The sequence below is a fragment of the Loxodonta africana genome, chromosome 12 (assembly GCF_030014295.1).
Source record: "Loxodonta africana isolate mLoxAfr1 chromosome 12, mLoxAfr1.hap2, whole genome shotgun sequence".
Taxonomy (NCBI): Eukaryota; Metazoa; Chordata; class Mammalia; order Proboscidea; family Elephantidae; genus Loxodonta; species Loxodonta africana.
Genome location: NC_087353.1, coordinates 85,532,764 through 85,552,867, shown reverse-complemented (window position 1 = coordinate 85,552,867; position 20,104 = coordinate 85,532,764). Strand labels below are relative to the sequence as shown.

Below are 20,104 nucleotides of genomic sequence, written 5' to 3'. Positions count from 1 at the left end.
ATTTCCTTATCTGTGAACTACATGAGACTATAATATCTCTTATAGATTGTCATGCATATTAATAAACACAGGTGAAGGATACCCACCTAGCTCCTGGCACTGTCGGGGGACAGGCCCAATAAGGAAAGACCCTCACTGTGCGTCCTGGCAGATAATCTGAAGAACTGACACATAGCACTTTCCAGATTCATACGTTCAGGGAAACTTGCTGACACGGACAAGCAACTGCTCTCCAGTGGCTGCTGGCTGGAGTATTTTCCCCAACCACCTAGCAAGGGACCCAAGCTTATATACCATTCCAGCTGGGACCAAGGCTTATCATTTTCTCCCACACGGGCAGTCAGTGTTCCCAGGGACTTCACGTCCAGGCCCAGGTGTTTTCCTTCTTGTTGCTAAGACATTCTTTGGCCTTGGCCACTGGCCCAGTCATGCCACTCCTGGCCTCATACCTTAGCCCGAGTCCATCCTGAATTCATCCCCAGCATGCTTCAGGGAAGAGCAAAGCTAATCCCGTTAGGGAGTGGATGCATATAGCTGAATAGCATTACCCTACAGGCACTAAGTGGGCACCCGGTAAATCTTCCCCTCCCATGGCCTCACCTCCCACTCACCATCTCAATGGCCAAGGCTTCCACTTTCAGCTTGGCCTGCACCATAGAGCCTTCTTCCTCGATCCATGCTGCCTCTGCATAGGACTCGGCCTGTGCCTTGGCAGTCCTGGTGCTCCCCATAGCCATGCTGGAGAAGGAGGCAGCCTGGTCATGCAGGACCCAGGAGGAAGCCCTGTCCTCCCTGGACTTGATTTAGGCTGTATCAGCTTTCACTTGCCTGCTTCTCCCTGACTAGCTGCTTTTCCAAGACCTTTGGTATTCTGCCAACTTGTTCCTCCTCTAGTTCTCGACTTACCTCAGAGCCGCCAGCTCCAAAATTTCCCTGTGACCTCATTCAGCTTCTGAGATTGGCCCAAGATCTTCTGCGTCTTAAGCCTGCCTCTGGCTTCTTCCTGTAGTCTCTAAACTTTGTGCTTGGACAGAAGAGGGGACAGGTAGGATGATAGCAGAGGGCCAGACCTGGCATATGAGCTCTAAGGGAAGGGACCGCCAATCTGTCTGGTATCCAGGACAGACTCTGCCCATGGAAGGCCCTCAAAGTGCAAACGAGGGAACAGTTTGGCAGCTCACTGTGAGCCAGGTGCATTCTAGACCCAGGGGAACACAGCATGATTGAGGCCCTGCTTTCACACAACTTACCTTCCCATGAGGACAAGAGTAAACAGGGATGATATCAGACAGTGAGAAGTACCTTGAAGGTAGTAGAATGGGTGCTGTGAGAACACGTCTGGGTAAAGGGTGCTGCTTCCCTTGGGGCAGAAAGGAAAAAGCTCTCCAAGGAAGTCATCTTTGGGCTGAGGCTGAAGAAGAAGATTGCCTTGCACAATTCTGGGGGATAGCATTCTGGGCAGAGGAAGCAGCCAGTGCAAAAAGGAATAAGCTTGCATTTAGGAGCAGAAAGACTGCAGCATGTGAGCTAGGGGAGAAGGCTGGAAGGCAGATGGCAGGGGGGCAGGGCGGGACCTCAGAGGGCATGGAAGTCACAGAAAGGAACTTGGGTTTTATCGTGAGCAATGTGGGAAACCATAGTAGCAGAGTTGGTACCTGAATCTCACTGAACCTACTACCTGTTAGGTAGACAAGGGGGCCTTGGGGGACAGGATTGGCAGTAGGTAGACCACTAAGAGTGCCCTGCAATCCAGGTCCTTGTGATGGGATGATGATGGGGACCCCAGAGTGAAAGTCTGACCTGCAGTTAATGCCATTGAACAACACTAGAAATGGCAAATGTTCTGCTACCTATATACTTAACCACAATAAAAAACAAACAAACAAAAAACCCCATGGAGCACAGTTCTATTCTGACACACATGTGGTTGCCATGAGTCAGAACTAATGTAGAAAAAAAAATAGCTTACTCCTCATACTTATATTGAGCTTGCTAGGTGCCAAGCACCTTGAGAATGCTGTGAACATGTATTACTTAATCTTCACAACAACCCTATGAGGTAGGTACTGTCCTTTGCCACGCAGAAGAGGAAACTGGCCCAAGGTAAGACAACTACTAAGTGGATTAAAATCTGGAAAGTCTGGCTCCAGACCCTTTGCTCTTGACCAGAGTCCTGTACCACTTCCATGTGCTGTTGAATTGAGCCAAGTCTGAATGAAGAGGCAAAGGAACTTGAGGATGATAAATACAGTGAAGGATGCAGGGTATGGTGGCTTTTTGATGAAGACGGTCTGAGATTTTTCTGAGATGCTGACTTAAAATTTAAGTGTAAGTAAGCTCTGAAAAGAGCTAGAGAATGTTGCCCGAGTTCACACACAGCTGAGAGGTAGTAAGGCTGTCACTGGAACACCAGCTGGCCTGTAACCTTGACTTCACCCCTCATGCGAAACTTGCTCTCCAACTTCCCTGACCCTCCTAGCCACAAAGTTTACCTCTGCCCAGTCTTCATACCCAGCCTGCATGCCCAGCCTGGAATACCTGCATCCCCAAACCTTGAGGGCCCTCCAAGAAGCTTTCAAGAATTCCAGCCCTTTGATCTTGCCCACCTTTGAATTATTTCTGTCCTAGACAGCATTGTGTACTTTGGCCCTCAGCTTACACACTCTGTCATTGTCTTGTCTTAATGTCTATCTTGTCTGATATTGATATAGCCATTCCTGCTCTCTTTTGGCTACTCTTCGTATGGAATATTTTTTCCATCCTTTTACCTTCAACCTACCAGTGGGTCTAAAGTGTGTCTTTAGTAAACAGCATGTAGTTAAAAGATGTTTTCTTGTCCATTCTGCTTTTGATCAGAGAACTTAATCCATTTACATTAAAAGTAGTTACTGATAAGGAAGGGCTTACTTCTGCTATTTTGCTATTTTCTGTGCGTCTTCTACTTTTTTTGTCCCTCTCATTTCTTCCAATACTGCCTATTTTTGTGTTCAGTTGATTTACTGTAGTGAACCCTTTTGATTCTCTTTTCATTTTCTTTTGTGTATATTCTTTAGATCTTTTCTTTGTTGTTACCGGGATAATTACATTTAACATTCTAAATTTATAACAACCTAGTTTAAATTGAAAACAACTTTACTTCAAAAAACATGCAAAAACTCTGTTCCTACTCTGCTCCTCCTCCCCTCTTTATGTTGCTTTCACAAGTTACATCTTTATGCATTGTGTGTCCAGTGACATAAATTTATCATTATTTTTATGCATTTGTCTTTTAAATCAGGTAAGAAATAAAGAGTAGCATTACAATACAAAAATACTAGAAATATGACCTTTATACTTATCCACTAAATTACCTTTACTAAATACCATTTTTTATTTCTTCATACATCTTTGAGTTACTGTCTACTGTCTTTCTTTTTAATATGAAGAGCTTCCTTTAGCATTTCTTGTAGGGCAGGCCCTGTGGTAACAAACTCCCTCAGCTTTTGTTTATTTAGGAATGTCTTAATTTCACCCTTATTTTTGAAGAACAGTTTTACCAGATATAGAATTCGTATCTGACAGTTTTTTTTTTTTTCTGTCAGTACTTTAAATATGTCTTCCCACTGCCCTCTGTCCTCCAATATTTCTAAGAAGAAATCAGCACTTAATCTTATTGAGAATCCCTTGTGTGTGATAATTTGCTTCTGTCTTTCTGGTTTCAAAATTTTGTCTTTATGTTTGGTTTTTGAGAATTTGATAATAATACAGTTCACTGTGGATCTTCTTACTTGGGTGTTTATCCTGCTTGGAGTTCATTGAGCTCCTTGAATGCATAGATTTAAGTCTTTCATCAGATTTGGGATGATTTAGACCATTTTTCTTCAATTAGTGTTTTTGCTCCTTTCTTCTCCTTCTAGAACTCCCATAGTATGTACATTAGTCAGCTTGATCGTGTTCTACAATTCTCTTGGGCTCTGTTCCTTTTTCTTCATTCTTTTTTCTTTCCTCAGCCTTGATAATCTCAATTGCCTTATTCTCAAGTGCATGAATTCTTTCTTCTACCAGTTCAAATCTGCTGGTGAGCACTTCTAGTGAAATTTTTATTTCTGTTATTATACTTTTAAATTCTAATATTTCTGTGTGGCTCTTTGAAAAAAAAAATTCTGTCTTTATTGAAATTCTAGTGTTCTTCCTGTATCATTTTCCTGATTTCCTTTAGTTCTTTGTCCATGTTTTTCTTTAGCTCCTTGAGCATATTTAGTACTTTTGTTTTAAAGTCTTTGTCTAATAAGTCCATTATCTGTCCTTCCTTAGGGATGATTTCTGTCACTTTATTTTGGTCTTTTGCATGGGCTATTCTTTCATATTTCTTCATATATCTTGTCATTTTTTGTTAAAACTGGGACATTTGATTATTATACTGTGGTAATTCTGGAAATCAGCTTCTTCCCCTTCCCTAGGTTTATTCCTCTATTTTTGTTATTGTTATTTTAATTGTTGAAGGCTGTAGCCATCTGCTCCCACACCAGGTCCTCACCTGAAGGCACCAATTGTTGCCGCTCTAACAGCAGACTCCCTTTCTGGGTGCTCCAGTCACTGAAGCTGCCCCAAGATGGTTGTGCCAACCTGGGGAGAAGGTGGGACACAGACAGGTGGAGGACCAATGCTATCTTACAATTTATATGTCAACTTTTCTTTATTCAGCATTCACTTAGATGCTCTAACCCTTTGGTTAACCGTCAGTTATGAGACTGTTGATTCCATCAATTTCTGCTTGCTTTTTTCTGATTTTGTCGTGGGGGAATAGCAGCATACTGCTGCTTACACTGTCATCTTGTTCCATCCTCTAGCATTATCTTGTTCTCCAAACTCTTTGCTGTCCCCCTGTAACCTTTGAGGGCCCAGAATGTGTCTACATCTGTATTCTCATCCATAGAGAATGTGTTTGGATCCTGACAGAAATTTCAGCCTCCGATTTAAGGGCAGATTGGTTAAAAATCTTTATATGGGAGTGACTTATAAGCAACCAACTTGAGTAGTAGGCCTCTCTCCAACCCTGATACCTTGTACTACCAACTTCCCCCATCCCAGTCTGTTCTATTTTCACTATAGTCCCTGAAACCAGGTAGGATACCAAGTAGGTAGGTGCTCTAATATAAAGCCCTACTCAAGTATTGTGTATTTTACAAAGTTCTTTGCCCTATATAAATTCACCTTTCTTGAAGGTAAGGATTGTTATCAAATACCTCTCTTGAAAGCAAGGATTATTATACCTATTTCACAGAAAAGTGCTCAAACATTAGCCAGCTTTATAATAGGTATTGCATATGTTTTACATACATGATCTTATTTAATGCTTGAAATCCCATCAAGGTAGGTATTATCTCCATTTTACAGATGAGAGATCTGAGGTTCAGATTAAGGGGCTCCCCATGCACCAGCTAAAAGGTAGCATAGCCAGGATTCATGCCTAATTGACTGCAAGTTTACAACTCCATCCCCTTCACCTTAGTTCCATCAGACTTGTGGCTAGAGGAACTTGCTGGATAATTTCCAGGGACCAAAATTAGAATAATTCTGAGTTTTTTCCCTTCCAGGCTGAGCTCCAGTGGTACAGAAAGTGCAGGAGCTATAACTAGTCTATTCCCAGGCCCAGCTGAAGCTGGAGGTGAGCAAGGCCCAGCAACTGGGTGAGTTGGAGGTAAAGAAGTTCAAACAGATGGCAGAGGCCCCCAAACCATCAGGGGCCTTGCTGTGGCTGGGCCAGAGATGCAGGTGATAGTAGGGGAAGGCAGAAGAGGATGGGTATTTGTCTTGGGACCAGTTTAGAACAAAGAAGGCAGGGCCAGGGAGGCAAACACATCTAGAAAGACATCAGGGAAGAGGAATGAGATCAGGTAGCAGTTGAACTGCCCCATATCTTGTATCATATATCAGGATTTCTGTATCATTTGAGCATAGTATCATTCTCAAATACTGTGCTGCCCTTATGTGTCAGGCACTGTACTAGACCCAGAGTGAGCTGAAGCTCATGGGGAGGCGGCATGCAAATGGGCAGCATCAGTCTATGACAAGTGCTTTAAAGGAAGTCAAAAAGGGCAGTGAGATGATTGGGGGGTGGGTCGTCACTTCAGATTAATCATTTTAAGTAAAGTCACTCTGAAGAGGGGGCACTTGAGCCCTTCATGGAGTTGAGAAGAGTTTCCCACTAGAGAGTCCAAGTGAAAAGACACAAAGAGGACAAACTTGGTACATTTAAGAAATGGGAAGGATTCCGGCTGCAACAGAGCAAGCAAAGGGATGAAGTGCTGAGCTGTTGGAAAGATAGTCCCTCAGGCTTCCCTAGTGGTGTTCATTTTTCCTGACTGATCCTTTGAGGATGGGGTGGCAGATAGCTGCAGTGTCAGATAAGAGTGAATGGAAGCCTGTCCTAGAGAGGTAGTCACGGAGATGAGGGAAGTGGCCCCTTGTTCTCATCCTCCTCCTCCATCCTTCTAGGTAAAACTACTCCAGAGCCTGAACCTGAAATCAGCCTTCATCACTGACAGCTCCATTCCCATCAGTCTCTTCAACACGGCCTTGGACTAGCTTGGGGAAGAGTCTCAGGTTCAGCCCCCAGCCGAGAAGGTAGCTGGTGGGCGTAGGCCCCAGGAAAGCTTGCTTCTCCAGTGCCCTCCTGCCTCTCAAACTCTTGAGAACACCCACACCGTGCCTTAGCTCTGTATTGCAGTGACTAATAAAACTAAACATTTCTGGGCATTTAAACCTTTTCCTATTTCCTTAAGGTGAAACCCAAAACTAACTCAAAGGGGAATTTAGTAGTGGGGAGTATCCCTGTAATCTTGAGACAGTTACTAGGAACTACTGTCATTTGTAAAGTGGAGAGGAAGCTGAGGCAGGGAGAAGACTATCTTGAAGCCACACTGATAGAAATATGATTCCAAAGCCTTACCAACCAAGCCAGACCTGTCCTTTTGTTAGGTACTCAGCTTTCCTGGACCTTAGGTGGGGGAGATAAAGCCACAGGTGGGAAAATGGGGCCTGCCTGGCCAGCCCAGCCAGCCCCTCGGGTCGGCTCCTGCACTAGCAACATCTCTTCTCACTGCCAATTCCTCCTGCTGCCCAGCCTGGCCAGGAAGTCCTCTTGGAGGTCTAACCCTCCAGCTGCCAGTCATACATCCCTGCCTTCCACCTCCCATCCTTGGGGAGTTTCCCCTTGGCACCACCTGCTGGTCGAATTGTGCAACTTTCCGGCCTGTTAGCTTGTCCCTTCTCAGATCAGGGAAGATGACCTTGCCCAGGGGCAGTAGGAGCCAGAGTAGCTCCCTAAGCTTCTGGTCTGGGCTCTTTGGAAGCATGGAGGGAGGGAGCTAACATAACCAGTTGTTGTTAGCTGCCCTGGAGTTGACTCTCGACTCATGGTAACCCCATGTACAATGGAACAAAATGCTATCCTGTGCCTTCCCCATGATAGGTACGGATTGAATTATTGTGATCCATAGGGTTTTTATTGGCTGACTTTTGGAAGCTGAATGTCACGTCTTTCTTCCCAGCCTGTCTTAGTTTAGAAGCTCTGCTGAAAGGGGAAGGATCCAGCCTCGATCAATCTGGTTGCACAAGTGGGTGCTGCAAGGTGCACCAGCCCCTTCCAGCCAGTAGAGCTGTAAGTGCTAGGCCTGCCTGGTTGGTGCTGAAGGAATGAAAAGATTCCAGGGAAGGAGGGAGAAGCTTGGGCTTACTCACTGTGTGGTTAGAGCAGGCAACTCAACCTCTCTGACCTCCTTTCCTTGTCTATAAAATGGGCCAGCAATTCTACTGGGTAGGGTTGGTGTGAAGGTACAAATGTAATGGATGACTCTTTCTTAGGGTCTAATTCCTTTTTCCCTACTGGGGCCTAATACCATGGGCCTTCTCTCTTTTTGAGTTGAGTTGCATTTGTGTGGTCAGTGGCTTTACTCAAGCACGAGCTTGTTGAGGCAGGGTCCACAGCACTCAGTGGTGCTGGCTCAGTGTTTGTGGACTAGGCAAATGAGTCCGCCTCCACCCTCCCAAAGCTCTCCTGCTTTTCCCCTTACACTGTGCCGTCAAGTCGAGGAGAGGCAATTAATTTAAAGTTCTTCATCTGGTTTCTGGTGCATATTAAGTGTTAAAAGTTAGCATTGTTTATTACCAAGGGCCTCTGGGGATGAGTGACAACTAGGCAAGATTGGCCCAAGTGGATATGTGGTAGGTTCCTTCCCATCTCAGTCCCCGCTCCTATGGGCATCCTTTGACCTTGTCATTGCTAATAACCACATAACCTCTAAAACCTCAACCCTTGCTGTCTCATCCTCAGTTTCCAAGTAGCCATTTCTCCACCTCAAACTTCAATAATGTTGACCCCAGCCATTTTCTTATCATCTACAACCTCCTTTTCATTTCCATCTTTGCCCGGTTTAGATGGTCTATCAATGTAATCACTGACGTGAAACCTCCTTTAACTCCTTCGCCCCCTCCCCACCATGACACTTAGTGGGAAAAGCCCATACCTTCTTCTATCAACTAGCCTCTGGAGGCACCTGCAGCCTGCCCTGGACCTGACTAGCCACATGCTGTTGGAAGAGAAATATGCCACCTTGCTGATAGATCTCATTTGAAACTCATGGTAGCAAATTTCAAGGGAGGCGTAATAGGTCCTGACTGCAATTCTCTCTCGTGTGAGACTCCTCTTTCAGAACAACCATTCACACCTCCTCTTTTCACAACTCTCTTCACAACCTACACCTCTGCCCACTTTCTCTGACCTCATTGAGAAAATAGAAGCAAATTGGGCAGGAAGGCCCGCCCCCTCCCAGCAGCAAATCTAACAAACTGTTGGCATCTGGACTCCCTGTCTTCTCTCCTGTTCCCACAGAGGATGTGTCCCAGCGTCTCACCTCCCCCCGCCTCACCCCCCACCCCCATAGATCTCACCCCTTCAACGCCTTCAGGGCTGCACTCCATAGCATCGCCTAGCCTAGCCTGACTGCTAAATCTACCTCACAGGATTGTGAGACCCGATAAGGTAACATGGGAAACTGCTCTTTTATTGTATATATGAAGATGGGACAGACAAGATACACGCCAGTGACAGGCAAACAGACCTTGCTGGAAATAGTGGAGCTCGGTTTACATCAGAGCCAGATTCCAAGTTGGTCCCCACTGGGAGGAACACTTGTTACCAAACTACCCTTGAAAGTCTCTTAAATTGTCCATAAAATACAGTGCTGTGTGATCTCTGATTAAATTCAGCACAGCCTGTTTTTCTCCAGCACTGAGCTTTTGTTTGGTTGAGTACCAGGTAAAATAATTGATTTAAGGACTCGTTTTAAAAGAATCTATGTCTTTAAAGGGCAAAATCACATTCAGCATGGTCAGACGCTGCTTATCAAACCTATTTCCTCTTCTTAGGCCCACACACGGATCTATATTTCACAACCTCCTTGCACTTTGATGTGTTCCTGTGACTGAGTTGTAACCAATGAAATATGAGTGGAAGTAACACGTGTGAATTCCATGCCTTCCCAAGCCTCGTGCAGTTCTCCATACCCATCTGAGGGCATGATGCGAACAGGCAGGGCAATCTTGGAAGCCATGTGCTAACAATAGTGGAAACCTAAGATGGGAGGAACCTGAGTCCCTGAATCACAGCTTGCAGGAGATGCTTCCTAGTCAGGGGCACCTGACAGGCCTTTACATGAGTTAGAAATCAACTTCTACCAGGATAGAGCCAGTATACATTTTGGGGTTTGTTACAGCAGCTAGTGTTACCTTTAATCACACTATGAGACCTAAGACTACCTGAGAGAACAGCAGTTTTGGTACCCATTTCATGCCCTCTCTGAGGTGCGCGCTTATTGAGTGGAATGAGCAGATGGAATTTCTGCATGGTAGTTATTCCTTCTGTCCATAAGTGTATAGTTGAATTCCAAAAAGTTACACTGCACATACAATGTGACTCCACTGTGTTCCGAAATCAAAAATAGTGCCTCCAGGACCCAGTTCAGCGCAGACTTCCCCTATTCCCCACTCCCTACCTGAAACCCCCAAGGGATCACAGGTCACAGGTTCTGGGCTATAAACACAGGGTCTGTGCTCTGCAGGTTCCTCTTGAGCTCAGGCCAGCTACTGGACATGGGACAGAAGATAGTAGACCAACCTCCAGACCTCATGCGTGGGAGAGGGACTAGAAAGTCCTTCCCGGGGCCCTCAGTGCCTGAGGAGCCCCAGGGACACATTCTACTGGAGTGGAAGGTGCTCACACTCTCCTCCTCACTCCTAAAAGGCTCACATATAGTTGGATAAGTTAGAGACTTCTGATGTCACTGTAAGCACTAAGGAGCCAGTCGGGGCTGTGGGAGCTGGCAGGGCAGAGGACTCCCAGCTCTTGGGCCTCAGCAAGTGCTCAGGGGGTCCATCTGGCTGGAGAAGAGAGCTGACTCACAAAGGACTAAGGGAAGGAAAAAGAGCTCCAGAGCAGGAGCTGGGAGGACATCTTTCCCACCGCCCTCTCAGTGAGCAAGGTGCCCCTTATTTGGTCTCCCACCTTGACTGGGAGCAGGAAGCCAGACGAGGGCACACTAGAAGTTGGAGAGACAGGTCCGCTTTGTGCAACATCTTTTTCAAGCACAAATCTTTCCTTGCTACTGCCCTGCTTATAGCCCTTCAATGTCCATCCTAACTGCCCCCCCAAAAGAGGTCAGAGATGATTTGCTGAAGCATTGTTCAGAGTAGCAGGACTTTATGAAGTCATTAATGGAATACTATGCAGCCATTATGAATATTATGCTTATTATATTGATATGGCAGTGCTGAGTATTCTCAGTGTTAAGTGTGCAGGCTCTGGAGCCAAACTAGCCAGGTTGAAATCCTGTCAGGGACCACAATTTCCTGTCTGTAAAGTGAGCACAATAACAGATTACTATAATGTATAGTATATAACACAGTTCTGAGATAAAAGAACACAAAAAAGCACTTAGAACAGCGATAGCTTGTTAGCAGCAGAGCGGCGAATCTATAGAAGAATTTTAAAATATGGAAATCTGTTTAGATGTAAGGGATTTATTTAGACAAACACACAAGAAATTAGTAGTGGTTGCCTCGGGGGAGAGCGGAGAGCTTGAGGTGGGAAGAGACTGTTTTGTCATCCTTCTGCAGTGTTTGAAGTTTTATGTGAATATTTTACCTATTTAAAACAAAAATCCCTTTAGTAGCTCCGTGTGGCCCGTGCCCTACCAGGCTCCTCAGGCTGCCCTGCTGGCTTCTTCTGCCTTATCTCTCATCACCACCCCACCTCACCCCCAGCAGAATCTATCTACTTCCATTTCTGGTTTCCGAGGGTGATCTCTGGCCTCCCTGAGGTTGTATGCTGTTCCCTCAGCTGGGAATTCTCTCCTCTGCTAGCCCTTCCCTCCTCAATCCCTATGCAATTTAGGCTACCCACCCCCTTCTCCAGAACCTAAGTGAGGTTTCTACTCCCTAAGCCATCTGTTATCACTCCTGTGACCTCCAAGGGGGCTGGGAAGCTGGCTGCAGAGCTCCACACTGAGTCCCTGTGCCCAGTACAAGAGTTGAGGCTCAATACACATCGGCTAAGTTTCAACTCTTCTGGACACTGACTGCCTCTTGGCTGAGCTTTATGAAGATTAAATGAGTAACATCTGCAAAAGACCCCCAGTACAGGGTCTGACAGATGGGAGGCCCAGTATAGCTTTCAAAAGAAAGCAGGTGCCAGGCAGCAGAGAAAGCTCAGATAAATAGTAGGAGTAGCTGCTAGGGACCGATGCCCAGAATGATGCCTGGTATATGGCCAAAAAAAAGAAAACAAAACCTGTTACCGTCAAGTTGATTCCAACTCATAGCAACCCTATAGGATAGAGCAGAACAGCCCCACAGGGTTTCCAAGGAGTGGCTGATGGATTCAAACTGCCTACTTTTTGGTTAGCAGCTGAGTTCTTGACTACTGTGCCACCAGGGCTCCTCAAAATTGTTTAAAATTGCAGACTTCTGGGCCCATCCCTAGAGTACACTTTGAGAAACCAGCTGATCTATTCACAAATATTTACTAACCAGCTACGATATGCCAGGTTACGGTTAGTCTTCATTCGAGGCGTAGAGACGGAACAGAAAGTCTGTGCCCTCATGGAGCTTACATTCTAGTGTGGTAGAAAATATCAACTATACAAATAAATGGAGGCAATGTTATAAAGAAAATAAAGCAGGTGGGTAGAGAGGACATGGCATGTGCTTGGGTGGCAGAGAAAGCCTTTGAGGGCACCGTGGAATGGCAGGAAAGAGCCATTCAGCAAACTAGGGGCCCAGCTCCATCTTCCCTTTTTCCCTAAGGATCCCCTGGACCCAGGCCTTGGTCCAAGAGTATCGGCAAGGAAACAAAGTCCAGATAGTGAAGCTCCCGCCTTTATTATCAAGGCTTCCAGGTCCAGGGTAGATGGGAGAGAGGAAACTGCAACAGAGAAGGACCTAAAAGGCTCCTTCCCTCCTGGGTGTGGCGTCCCCAGGCTGCCTCTGGTCAGGGGTGGAAGCCTGAATCTCCTGCCTTTTGTGAACCTCGGCCCCTACATCATCTCCCTCACTCAAGTGTCCCTAAAATATCAGGCCAAGCCAGACCCCAGGGCTGAGTCAGCAGGGCGTGACAATGCCCAGTCCTCAGATAGGCCTCCTGGGGCCCCAGGGGCATCATCACCTGTATGGGTGGGGTCCCCTGAGTATCCTTCCTCAATTGAAGCCCAGGTCCTTGGTGCTTACAGGGGTGGGACCAGCCCTCAGGAGTTTGGAGAAGACAACATCACCAAAGAGAAGCTGACCCTCATCCCAGTGGGTTGGATAACACATTAGGAAGACATGAGACTGGGACCTCCTAGGAGGGGAAAGGGAGCCGTGTGGCACAGTGAGACTCCCAGGGCAAGTGGGCGCTGGGGGACTGGAAGATCCAGAGTCACTTTTTTTTGGCACGGTCTGCCGCGTCCAGGGCAGCCATGTTGCGGGCAGCTGTGATCAGGTGGATGATACTGATGACAGACTTCAGCAAAGCAATGGGGGCGGTGATCCAGAGGCCCATTCGGAAAAGACCCACGGAGCCAACTGCAGGAAGGAAGCAGGGGAGAGACAAAGAAAATGAGATGTGGGGATGGGCCTAGGAGTCTGAGGCCTTCACTTCCCTTGGCAGGCCAGAAGCCCCCTCCCACCCTCCTGCCCAGCCCCTTAGCTCCTACCTAGTGGTCCCTCGGAGAAATTGAACAGATAGAGGAGGCAGTAGAAGAGCTCATTTCCAGCACATAGGACGAAGAGAGCAGGCTGCACAAACAGCAAAAAGGCTGCTTAAGCCAGAGGGCAGGGCCATGTACCCTTCCCGCCTCACTCAGGGATAGGGAGCCCAGACCTTTAGGCAGGTAGGTAGTAGGAAGGGACATATGGGGAAAAAGGGGTGTCACAAGGGCCTCATTTCCATTTGCTGCCTGGAACAATTCATAGTCCCTTCCCACAAATCGTACTCTTTCTTCATGCCTCAGCTCACAGGCTGCTCCTTCCCTGGGAGACTGGGCTGGTTGTCCCATTATGCTCGCTGCCTCTCCTAACCTGGGACCAGGCCTCGGGCCAGGGCTCAGCAGAGGATCTGGCATCAGCTAAGTGAATAAGGGGAGGGGTGGAGATGCTCACTCTGGAGGTATAGTAGATTCGAAGCACCGGGTTTCCAGACAGGTCGATCATTTTGTGACTTTCACTGCCTCGGACCACAGAACTTGGGGAGAAAGTAGGACGAATCCATGAGTTTACATTACCACTAACATCCATCTATCCCTCACATTGATCCCATGAAGTAGATACTGGGAATGCCTCTATTGTACAGATGAACTGGGGCACAGATGAGAACCAGTATATCTTGTCCAAAGACACATGATTACCTAGTTAGGGGCAGAGTCAGGATTCAAATGCCACATTTGAAGGTTCTCATACCCTTCCCATGAGTTATTACCCATTTGAAATCCTGGACTATGCAGCCAGGAGGGTCTTAGGAATTGCCTAATTCAACTGTAAACAGGACTCAAGCTGATTCAGAGAGGAACAGGACTTGGCCTGGGTCCTTCAACAAAGCAGAGGCTAAAAAATGGAGACCTCTCAAGAAGTCTGAAGCCATCCCAGACACCCTCCCATCTAGTCTCACCCCTTCCCACCGTAGTGTCTTCTTTAACCTGTCTATCCAGGCAACCCAGAATGGAAGCAGACCTGTGGAGGTGCAGCCAGTGGCTGGCCACATCCAAGCTCATACTGAGCTGAAAGAGAAGGGTTGCTCGAGGGTACAGCAGTGCCAGGTTGACTAGCAGACACATGGTGGAGCAGCGGTCCGTCAGCATGTCCAGCATGGCCCCAAACCGGGTCCCTGAAAAATCAGGGCTATTAGATGGGAAGGTGCTGTTAGGGGCAGTGGACCCAAGATAGATGTCATAGTTGGTATATCACTCTGATGTAGCATCTAGAAGATTGAAAATGTTCACTATTCACTGTCTGGGAGAATAGCAGGCTGCTATCAGTGGGGTGAGAGGTCAACGGGCAAGGGTGCCATGGTATGAAATGAGAACGCAGGGGTGTGTGGAAGCAACAGTGTAGGAATGGGGGTGGGAAAGCTATCTCTACAATGCATCAATCCCAGAGCCAAGGCTCCAGGTCAAGACAGACTTGAAGTCTTAGCAGAAGTCTTAGAGGTGGGTACAGAGAACAGATTGTAAAACATCAGTCAATCTTCAGAAGCCATGGTTTCCCTCTCCACCCTTCCTCTAAACATGCCTTCCAGAATCCCTATTGCTTGTGTCTGCCACACAGTAGGCCCTCAGAAAACACTTGATGGATTCACATTCAAAGAGACTTTTAGCACTGCCACAGCCGTCCAGTCTTGCTATCCGACATCCCTCACAATCATTAAGTGCTTCTCAAGCACTAGCTTAAATCTCTTCTGATACGAAACCGGGCCACTCTGTTCTGACTTATATAGAGATGGGAATGACAGAGCCCTTCAGACTCCCGAGTTCCGGCCCACCCTGAGGTCCTGAGGAGGCAGGGGACAGGGAGTTGCTGGGCCCCAACGCTAGCTGGGAGGGGTGTCTGTCACCTTGATTAAGGGCTCGAGCAGCGTGTCCATCGAAAGCGTCCAGAAGTCCGCTGAGCAGGTAGAAGGATGAGGCCGTGAGGGGGCAGCAGGGCATGAAGTAGAAAGCAATGATGGCGAAGACGATCCGGGCATAACCTTGCAATGGTGAAGGGGGAAACAGACAGTGGGGTTCATGGAACCACCCCAGGCTCGTCGCCCTACCGTTCGCCCGAGCGCCGCGAGCAGCACTTACCAATGAGGTTAGGCACGAACAGGAAGATATTTTCGCCTGGCATCGCGGCAGCTCCCTTGCCGTCCCGGGCCCGTTCCAGAGGGCAGAGCTGTTCCAGCGCCACCGCGCGACCTCACCCTCCGGTTCGGCGCATCCGCCGCGCCAACTGCGTACAGTATCCCGCTTCCCCGGCCCAGCCCCAGCTGCGAAACCGCTCAGCCGGCTCGATCATGGGCCGGCCCCGATGTGCGCGGGGCGCAGGGGGCGCGCACACTCCGCCCGTCCGATGGGCAGCCCCGCGGGCGGACCCGCTTCCTGCCGTGGTTCTAGCTGCTGCAGTTGTGCTCAGCTTCCGGGAACCCACCGCTCTGCGCTCGTAGTTGCAAAATTAAAGAAAACAGCCTTAAAAAATGGCTGCGGCCCCTTTAAGATCTGGCCGCTTCCTTTTCCTCTTCTTCCCTCCGCCCCTTGGTGGCTCGTACCAAAGTACAGAAGGAGGAGGGGGAGAAAAGAACCATCGCCGCCTGGCAGAAGAAGGAACTGCAAAGGCGAGGGCAAAAGACAAGGAGGCCTAGATAAATATCTATATTTTCCTTTATACGGGGTAAGTGTTTTCCCGGAGACGAAGAGAAAGAGAAAAGATTCCTTCCTCTTGAATCTTGGCATCCCGAAGAGACGAGGTTATTTGGTACACTCCACAGCTTTCCTTCCCTGCCTCCTAACGCTGACCTCATTTGCTCTCGCAGCCTACAGGTTACGAAATGACGGCTAGAGAGTGGTCTAGGGCGGGGTTACTTCTTTGCGCGCCCCTAGTGGTAGGAGGGTTAGGTCCAAGGCTCCACTCTAATCTTTTCCATCTTCTCAAGCGTCTGGCGCTGGGGTCGCTGCCCTCAAGGAGGGACCTGGAGGGTGGTGGAGGAGAGGAGGGAACGGGGCATGCTGGGAAAATGACCCCCACCTTTGGTTCTAGAACCTTTAATACATCTCCTGACAACGGGCCTGCGGAATCTTCGCAGACACCAAGGTTTTTATAGCAACGGGTAGCAGTGCGGCCCTGGGTCCCTCTCTTTCCAACCTTCTTCCCCATCTCCGCCTCCCTGTCTCCTCCCCGACACCCCACCCGCCAACAAGCCCTGAAACAGCCGCCGCAGGGGTCCCGTCTCCCTTCGTGCCGAGTAGCTCAAGATTTCAACCTATCTGCCAGGTCCGGGGCGGCAAGTCGGCTGCCTTGGCTTGGGAGGGAAGAAGGAAGGAGAGCCCTGCCGGGAAATGGGGAGGGGGATTGTTACGCCCCCCAACTCCCCCGGAAGAATCTGGGACAGTGGGGACTGAGACAGCGGGGCGATTCATCTATAAGCCCTGTTTAAATCTGGGCGGGGGAATAGCGGTGGGATGAGTTTGGGGGTGGGGGAATTGGGCTAGTTTCTCAGTAAAAACAGGCTTCAACTGCTCCCAGGGGCATGGCATCCACTCCTACCAAGAATGAGGAGAAAAAGGGCAGCCGGCCGACCCAAGCTGCATCCTCCTTGGGTGGAGGTCAGGTGAGCACTGAAGGGAAAGACGAAAGGTGGAAGTGTAATGAAGTGGAGACCTCCTAGGTGGAGGCACACACCCCCAGCTCTGAGCCATGAGCCTCCAGCCCTAAGACCCCACCTTAGAGACCCTCGACCCAGAGACTCCCCAGTCCTGAGACCCCCACCCCAGAGACCCCCCAGTCCTGAGCCCTAGGCCCAGACCCATAGCCTCCATCACTGACCCTGAGGTCCCCAAAGACTGCCCCCAAGGTCCAGGGCCTTCTAGGTTAAATATGAAGGCCCAATCTTCCACTAGGAGACTCTTTAGACCCATATCCCCCAGCCTGCTAGCTCCCAAACCCAGAAACCCCAGGTAGGAGCTCTCAGGCCCAGCCCCTCTGACTTCTTCTTTTTCCCAGAAGGCTTCCTTATCCCGTTCGGAGGAATTTCTGACCCGGATTAGCACAGAACTCACTGATGAGGCCTTGTTTATTGCTGGCTGCCACATGAACCCTGTGCCCACCAAGGAAAAGCAGACACAAGACCAAGGGACTCAGATATCTAAACACGGTGATTCCCACCCCAGGACCACTGTGTCCAAAGACGCTTCCACACTCCTAATTCCAATCCCTGATCTCCCTCCCAACCATGGCTGACATCTCCCCCATCTTACAGCCAGCCCTAGGACTTACATACTGCCCTCTACCCACTAACCCAGTCCTTGCTCCTCACTGCCTGGCCAGCAATCCCCTAACCCGTTCTGCCCTAGCCACATCGCCTTCTGGCCATGGCGATAGTCATTTCTCTGACTGGGGCCTCTATTTCCAGTGTTCATCACCAAGACCCGAGGCACAGATACCCGGTGAGTGAGGCTTCAGGGGAGATCCCCTTTGTCCTGGGAGAAGGATGAGGAGCCTGTAGGGGAGAGAGCAAGGGTTTGACAACATCCCAGCAGGGTAGGGGGATTTTAAGCCATGCAATCCTATTCTGCCCTGACCCTTGAATTCAGAGCTTCTCAGCTCTCTCCCTTCTCTTCCGCCATCTCTAGCTCTGACAGAAATCGTACCCGTACCAAGGCACACCTCTTGCCATCCCCTCGTGAAAAGGTACATATATAATGTCCACGGATGACAAGGCCATTCAGTTATTCACCAAACATTTACAGCTCCCGCTTTATGCCAGTCCCTGTTTTAGGAGCTTGAGACACAGAAATGAATGATACAGTCTCTGCCCTTGAGGAATTCACAGTTTAGTGTAGGAACAGGCAAAGAAATGGCCAATTACAATATTATAATAGAAATGGAAACAGAAGAGCACTTATCCGAGCCTTTGTTGGGACAGGAAGGAAAAAGATCATGGAAAAATTCCTCTAGGAGGTGACACCTAAAGAAAGAATTTACTAAGAAAACAGGGTTGGTAGGGATATTCCAAGCAATGAGGATTTATGAGCAAAGGCACAAAGGTGAAACTCAGTAGAGTGAGTGTGTGTAGATTGGGGAGGGAGGGATAGGGGCATAGGTAAATGGGTGGATGGATAAATTCATTGAATGTCTATTAAACACTTTTACTGTGTGTCAGCACTGCTTTAGGGGCTGGAGTACAGCAGTGAACAAAACAGACTCCCTGCTCTCAAGGAGTTTAAATGGGGGGTGGACGATTAGATGAAAGAGAGATGAGTAGGTGGGTGAATGGCTGAGGGATAGATGGATGGCTCAGTAGAAAGATGGATGGGGAGTGGTAGTTAGGTGTGTGGATGGAGATGGATGGGGAATGGTAAATGGATGGGTAACAGGAGAATGGTGGGTGGATGGATGGCAGGCAAATGGTGAATGGAGATGGAGAATGGTGAGCGAATGGGTAAATGGATAGATGAATGAGGAATGGATGGGTGGAAAAAGAATGGTGGGTAGAAAAACAGATGAGTGAATTGGTAGGAAGGTGGATGGATTGGGGGTAGATAGAGGCTGGCTGACTGGGTAAAGGATAAAGGATAGAAAGACATGAACCTTGGATCTAAATAGACAAAAGATTCTTATTCTTTTCTAGGGACCTCTGCCTAGCAACTTGACATCTGGTGGATGATCCCGTCTCTTTGGTGCTGCTCTTGGCCGCTCGTTCTCTCCCCCATTTTGTCCCCCTGGAAGATGTCCCAAAGCTCCTCTTTCACAACTCATTGAACACCTCAGTTTTGGGGGGACTCCTGGTTGTGAGCAGCACCAACTCTGAAGCCTCCAAAGTGTTCCAGAACCAGCATGTATCTCTTCGCACTCAGCCAACAAGGATACCACCAGGGATCAGAGACTTTAATAAAGAGGGATCCTGTCCTCTCCGCAACTCGGGCAGTACCCAGTGTTGCTTCTCTGGAAGGCAGCATAACCTGGGGTAGAGAGGCCGTTTTTTGCTGGGGATGGGCAGATTATCGGAATAGTTCTAATTCAGGCAATTATCTAATACCCTGTTGGCAGAGGCGAGCTCCTGGTTCCAAACCCAGTCTCCTAGCAAACGCCAGCCCCTTAGGGTCTAGGCCTGTGGCTTCTGGAAGGGTCCACCCTTGCTTCCAAGGGGCCACCACTGCCACCAACATCAGTTTTGAGAACCCTGCGCCTTCGATCTCTGGGGCTTATGCTTATGGGAACATCTCATACCAGATTCAGTTCAATTAATTCGAAGAAGAGTTCTTTAGAGAAACGGACTATAAAGTCCTTACCATGTTCAAAAGTAGATGAAGTAGAAAAGGACACCCACGAGGGCACAAAACAACCCCATTGTTTATGAAATGCCGCAAATCTGTGCAATACTTGGTAGAAATGTAACAGTAAATATGCTTAAAATGCCAAAACCATGAAGGGAAAAAAAAAGGAAAGAAATGGTACACTTAAATTTTCAAATGGGGGTTGTATTTTAGGTAAACTGGTCAGGAGACAAACTGAGAGCTTTTGCCTCGTGCCAAATAGGGAGGGAGGAACTGCAGTCAGCTGTTTTCCAGCTACAGGAGCCTAGTTCTAGCCCATCAAGTCCTGTTGAAGAGCCAGCCGAGGCCCAGAGAGCAGCTTGTCCCAGCTAGCCCTTCACAGAGGCTGAACTGAAAGCCAGGCCAGCCCACTTGACACTACGCTGTGTCCAGTTTTAGATTTCCATCGTTTTTCCAAATTGTTCTCCTTTCCCAGCCCTTTCTCCAGAGAGGACACGATCAACAACCCTGACACCATTATTTGCCTCCCTACACCCCACCAACCCAGTTACAAAAGGTGATTTTCT

The 20,104-nt window shown here is 48.3% G+C and overlaps 2 protein-coding genes across 7 annotated transcripts; one reads left to right on the top strand and one right to left on the bottom strand.

Annotated features, from left to right (window-relative positions):
• Window positions 1–7,174: 7,174 nt before the first annotated feature.
• Window positions 7,175–15,533, bottom strand: CDIPT (CDP-diacylglycerol--inositol 3-phosphatidyltransferase). 2 transcript variants are annotated; one of them, XM_003418847.4, is made up of 6 exons: window positions 15,354–15,533; window positions 15,122–15,256; window positions 14,242–14,395; window positions 13,675–13,756; window positions 13,230–13,311; window positions 7,175–13,098 (listed from the first exon to the last, which is right to left on the bottom strand). In XM_003418847.4, exons 1-6 carry the CDS (start codon window positions 15,394–15,396, stop codon window positions 12,953–12,955), a joined length of 642 nt encoding a protein of 213 aa, XP_003418895.1. In that variant the 5' UTR covers window positions 15,397–15,533; the 3' UTR covers window positions 7,175–12,952. The 2 variants fall into 2 exon arrangements, with proteins under 2 accessions (XP_003418895.1, XP_023414688.1); XM_023558920.2 differs by lacking the exon at window positions 15,354–15,533 and having other exon boundaries at window positions 14,242–14,409; window positions 15,122–15,219.
• Window positions 15,534–15,754: 221 nt separating this feature from the next.
• On the top strand, window positions 15,755–19,908 carry LOC104846745 (putative protein T-ENOL). 5 transcript variants are annotated; one of them, XM_064295819.1, is made up of 6 exons: window positions 15,755–16,356; window positions 16,789–16,873; window positions 17,269–17,416; window positions 17,675–17,708; window positions 17,895–17,952; window positions 18,893–19,908. In XM_064295819.1, exons 1-6 carry the CDS (start codon window positions 16,094–16,096, stop codon window positions 18,926–18,928), a joined length of 624 nt encoding a protein of 207 aa, XP_064151889.1. In that variant the 5' UTR covers window positions 15,755–16,093; the 3' UTR covers window positions 18,929–19,908. The 5 variants fall into 5 exon arrangements, with proteins under 5 accessions (XP_064151889.1, XP_064151888.1, XP_064151892.1 ...); XM_064295818.1 differs by having other exon boundaries at window positions 17,266–17,416; XM_064295822.1 differs by having other exon boundaries at window positions 15,755–16,536.
• Window positions 19,909–20,104: the final 196 nt, after the last annotated feature.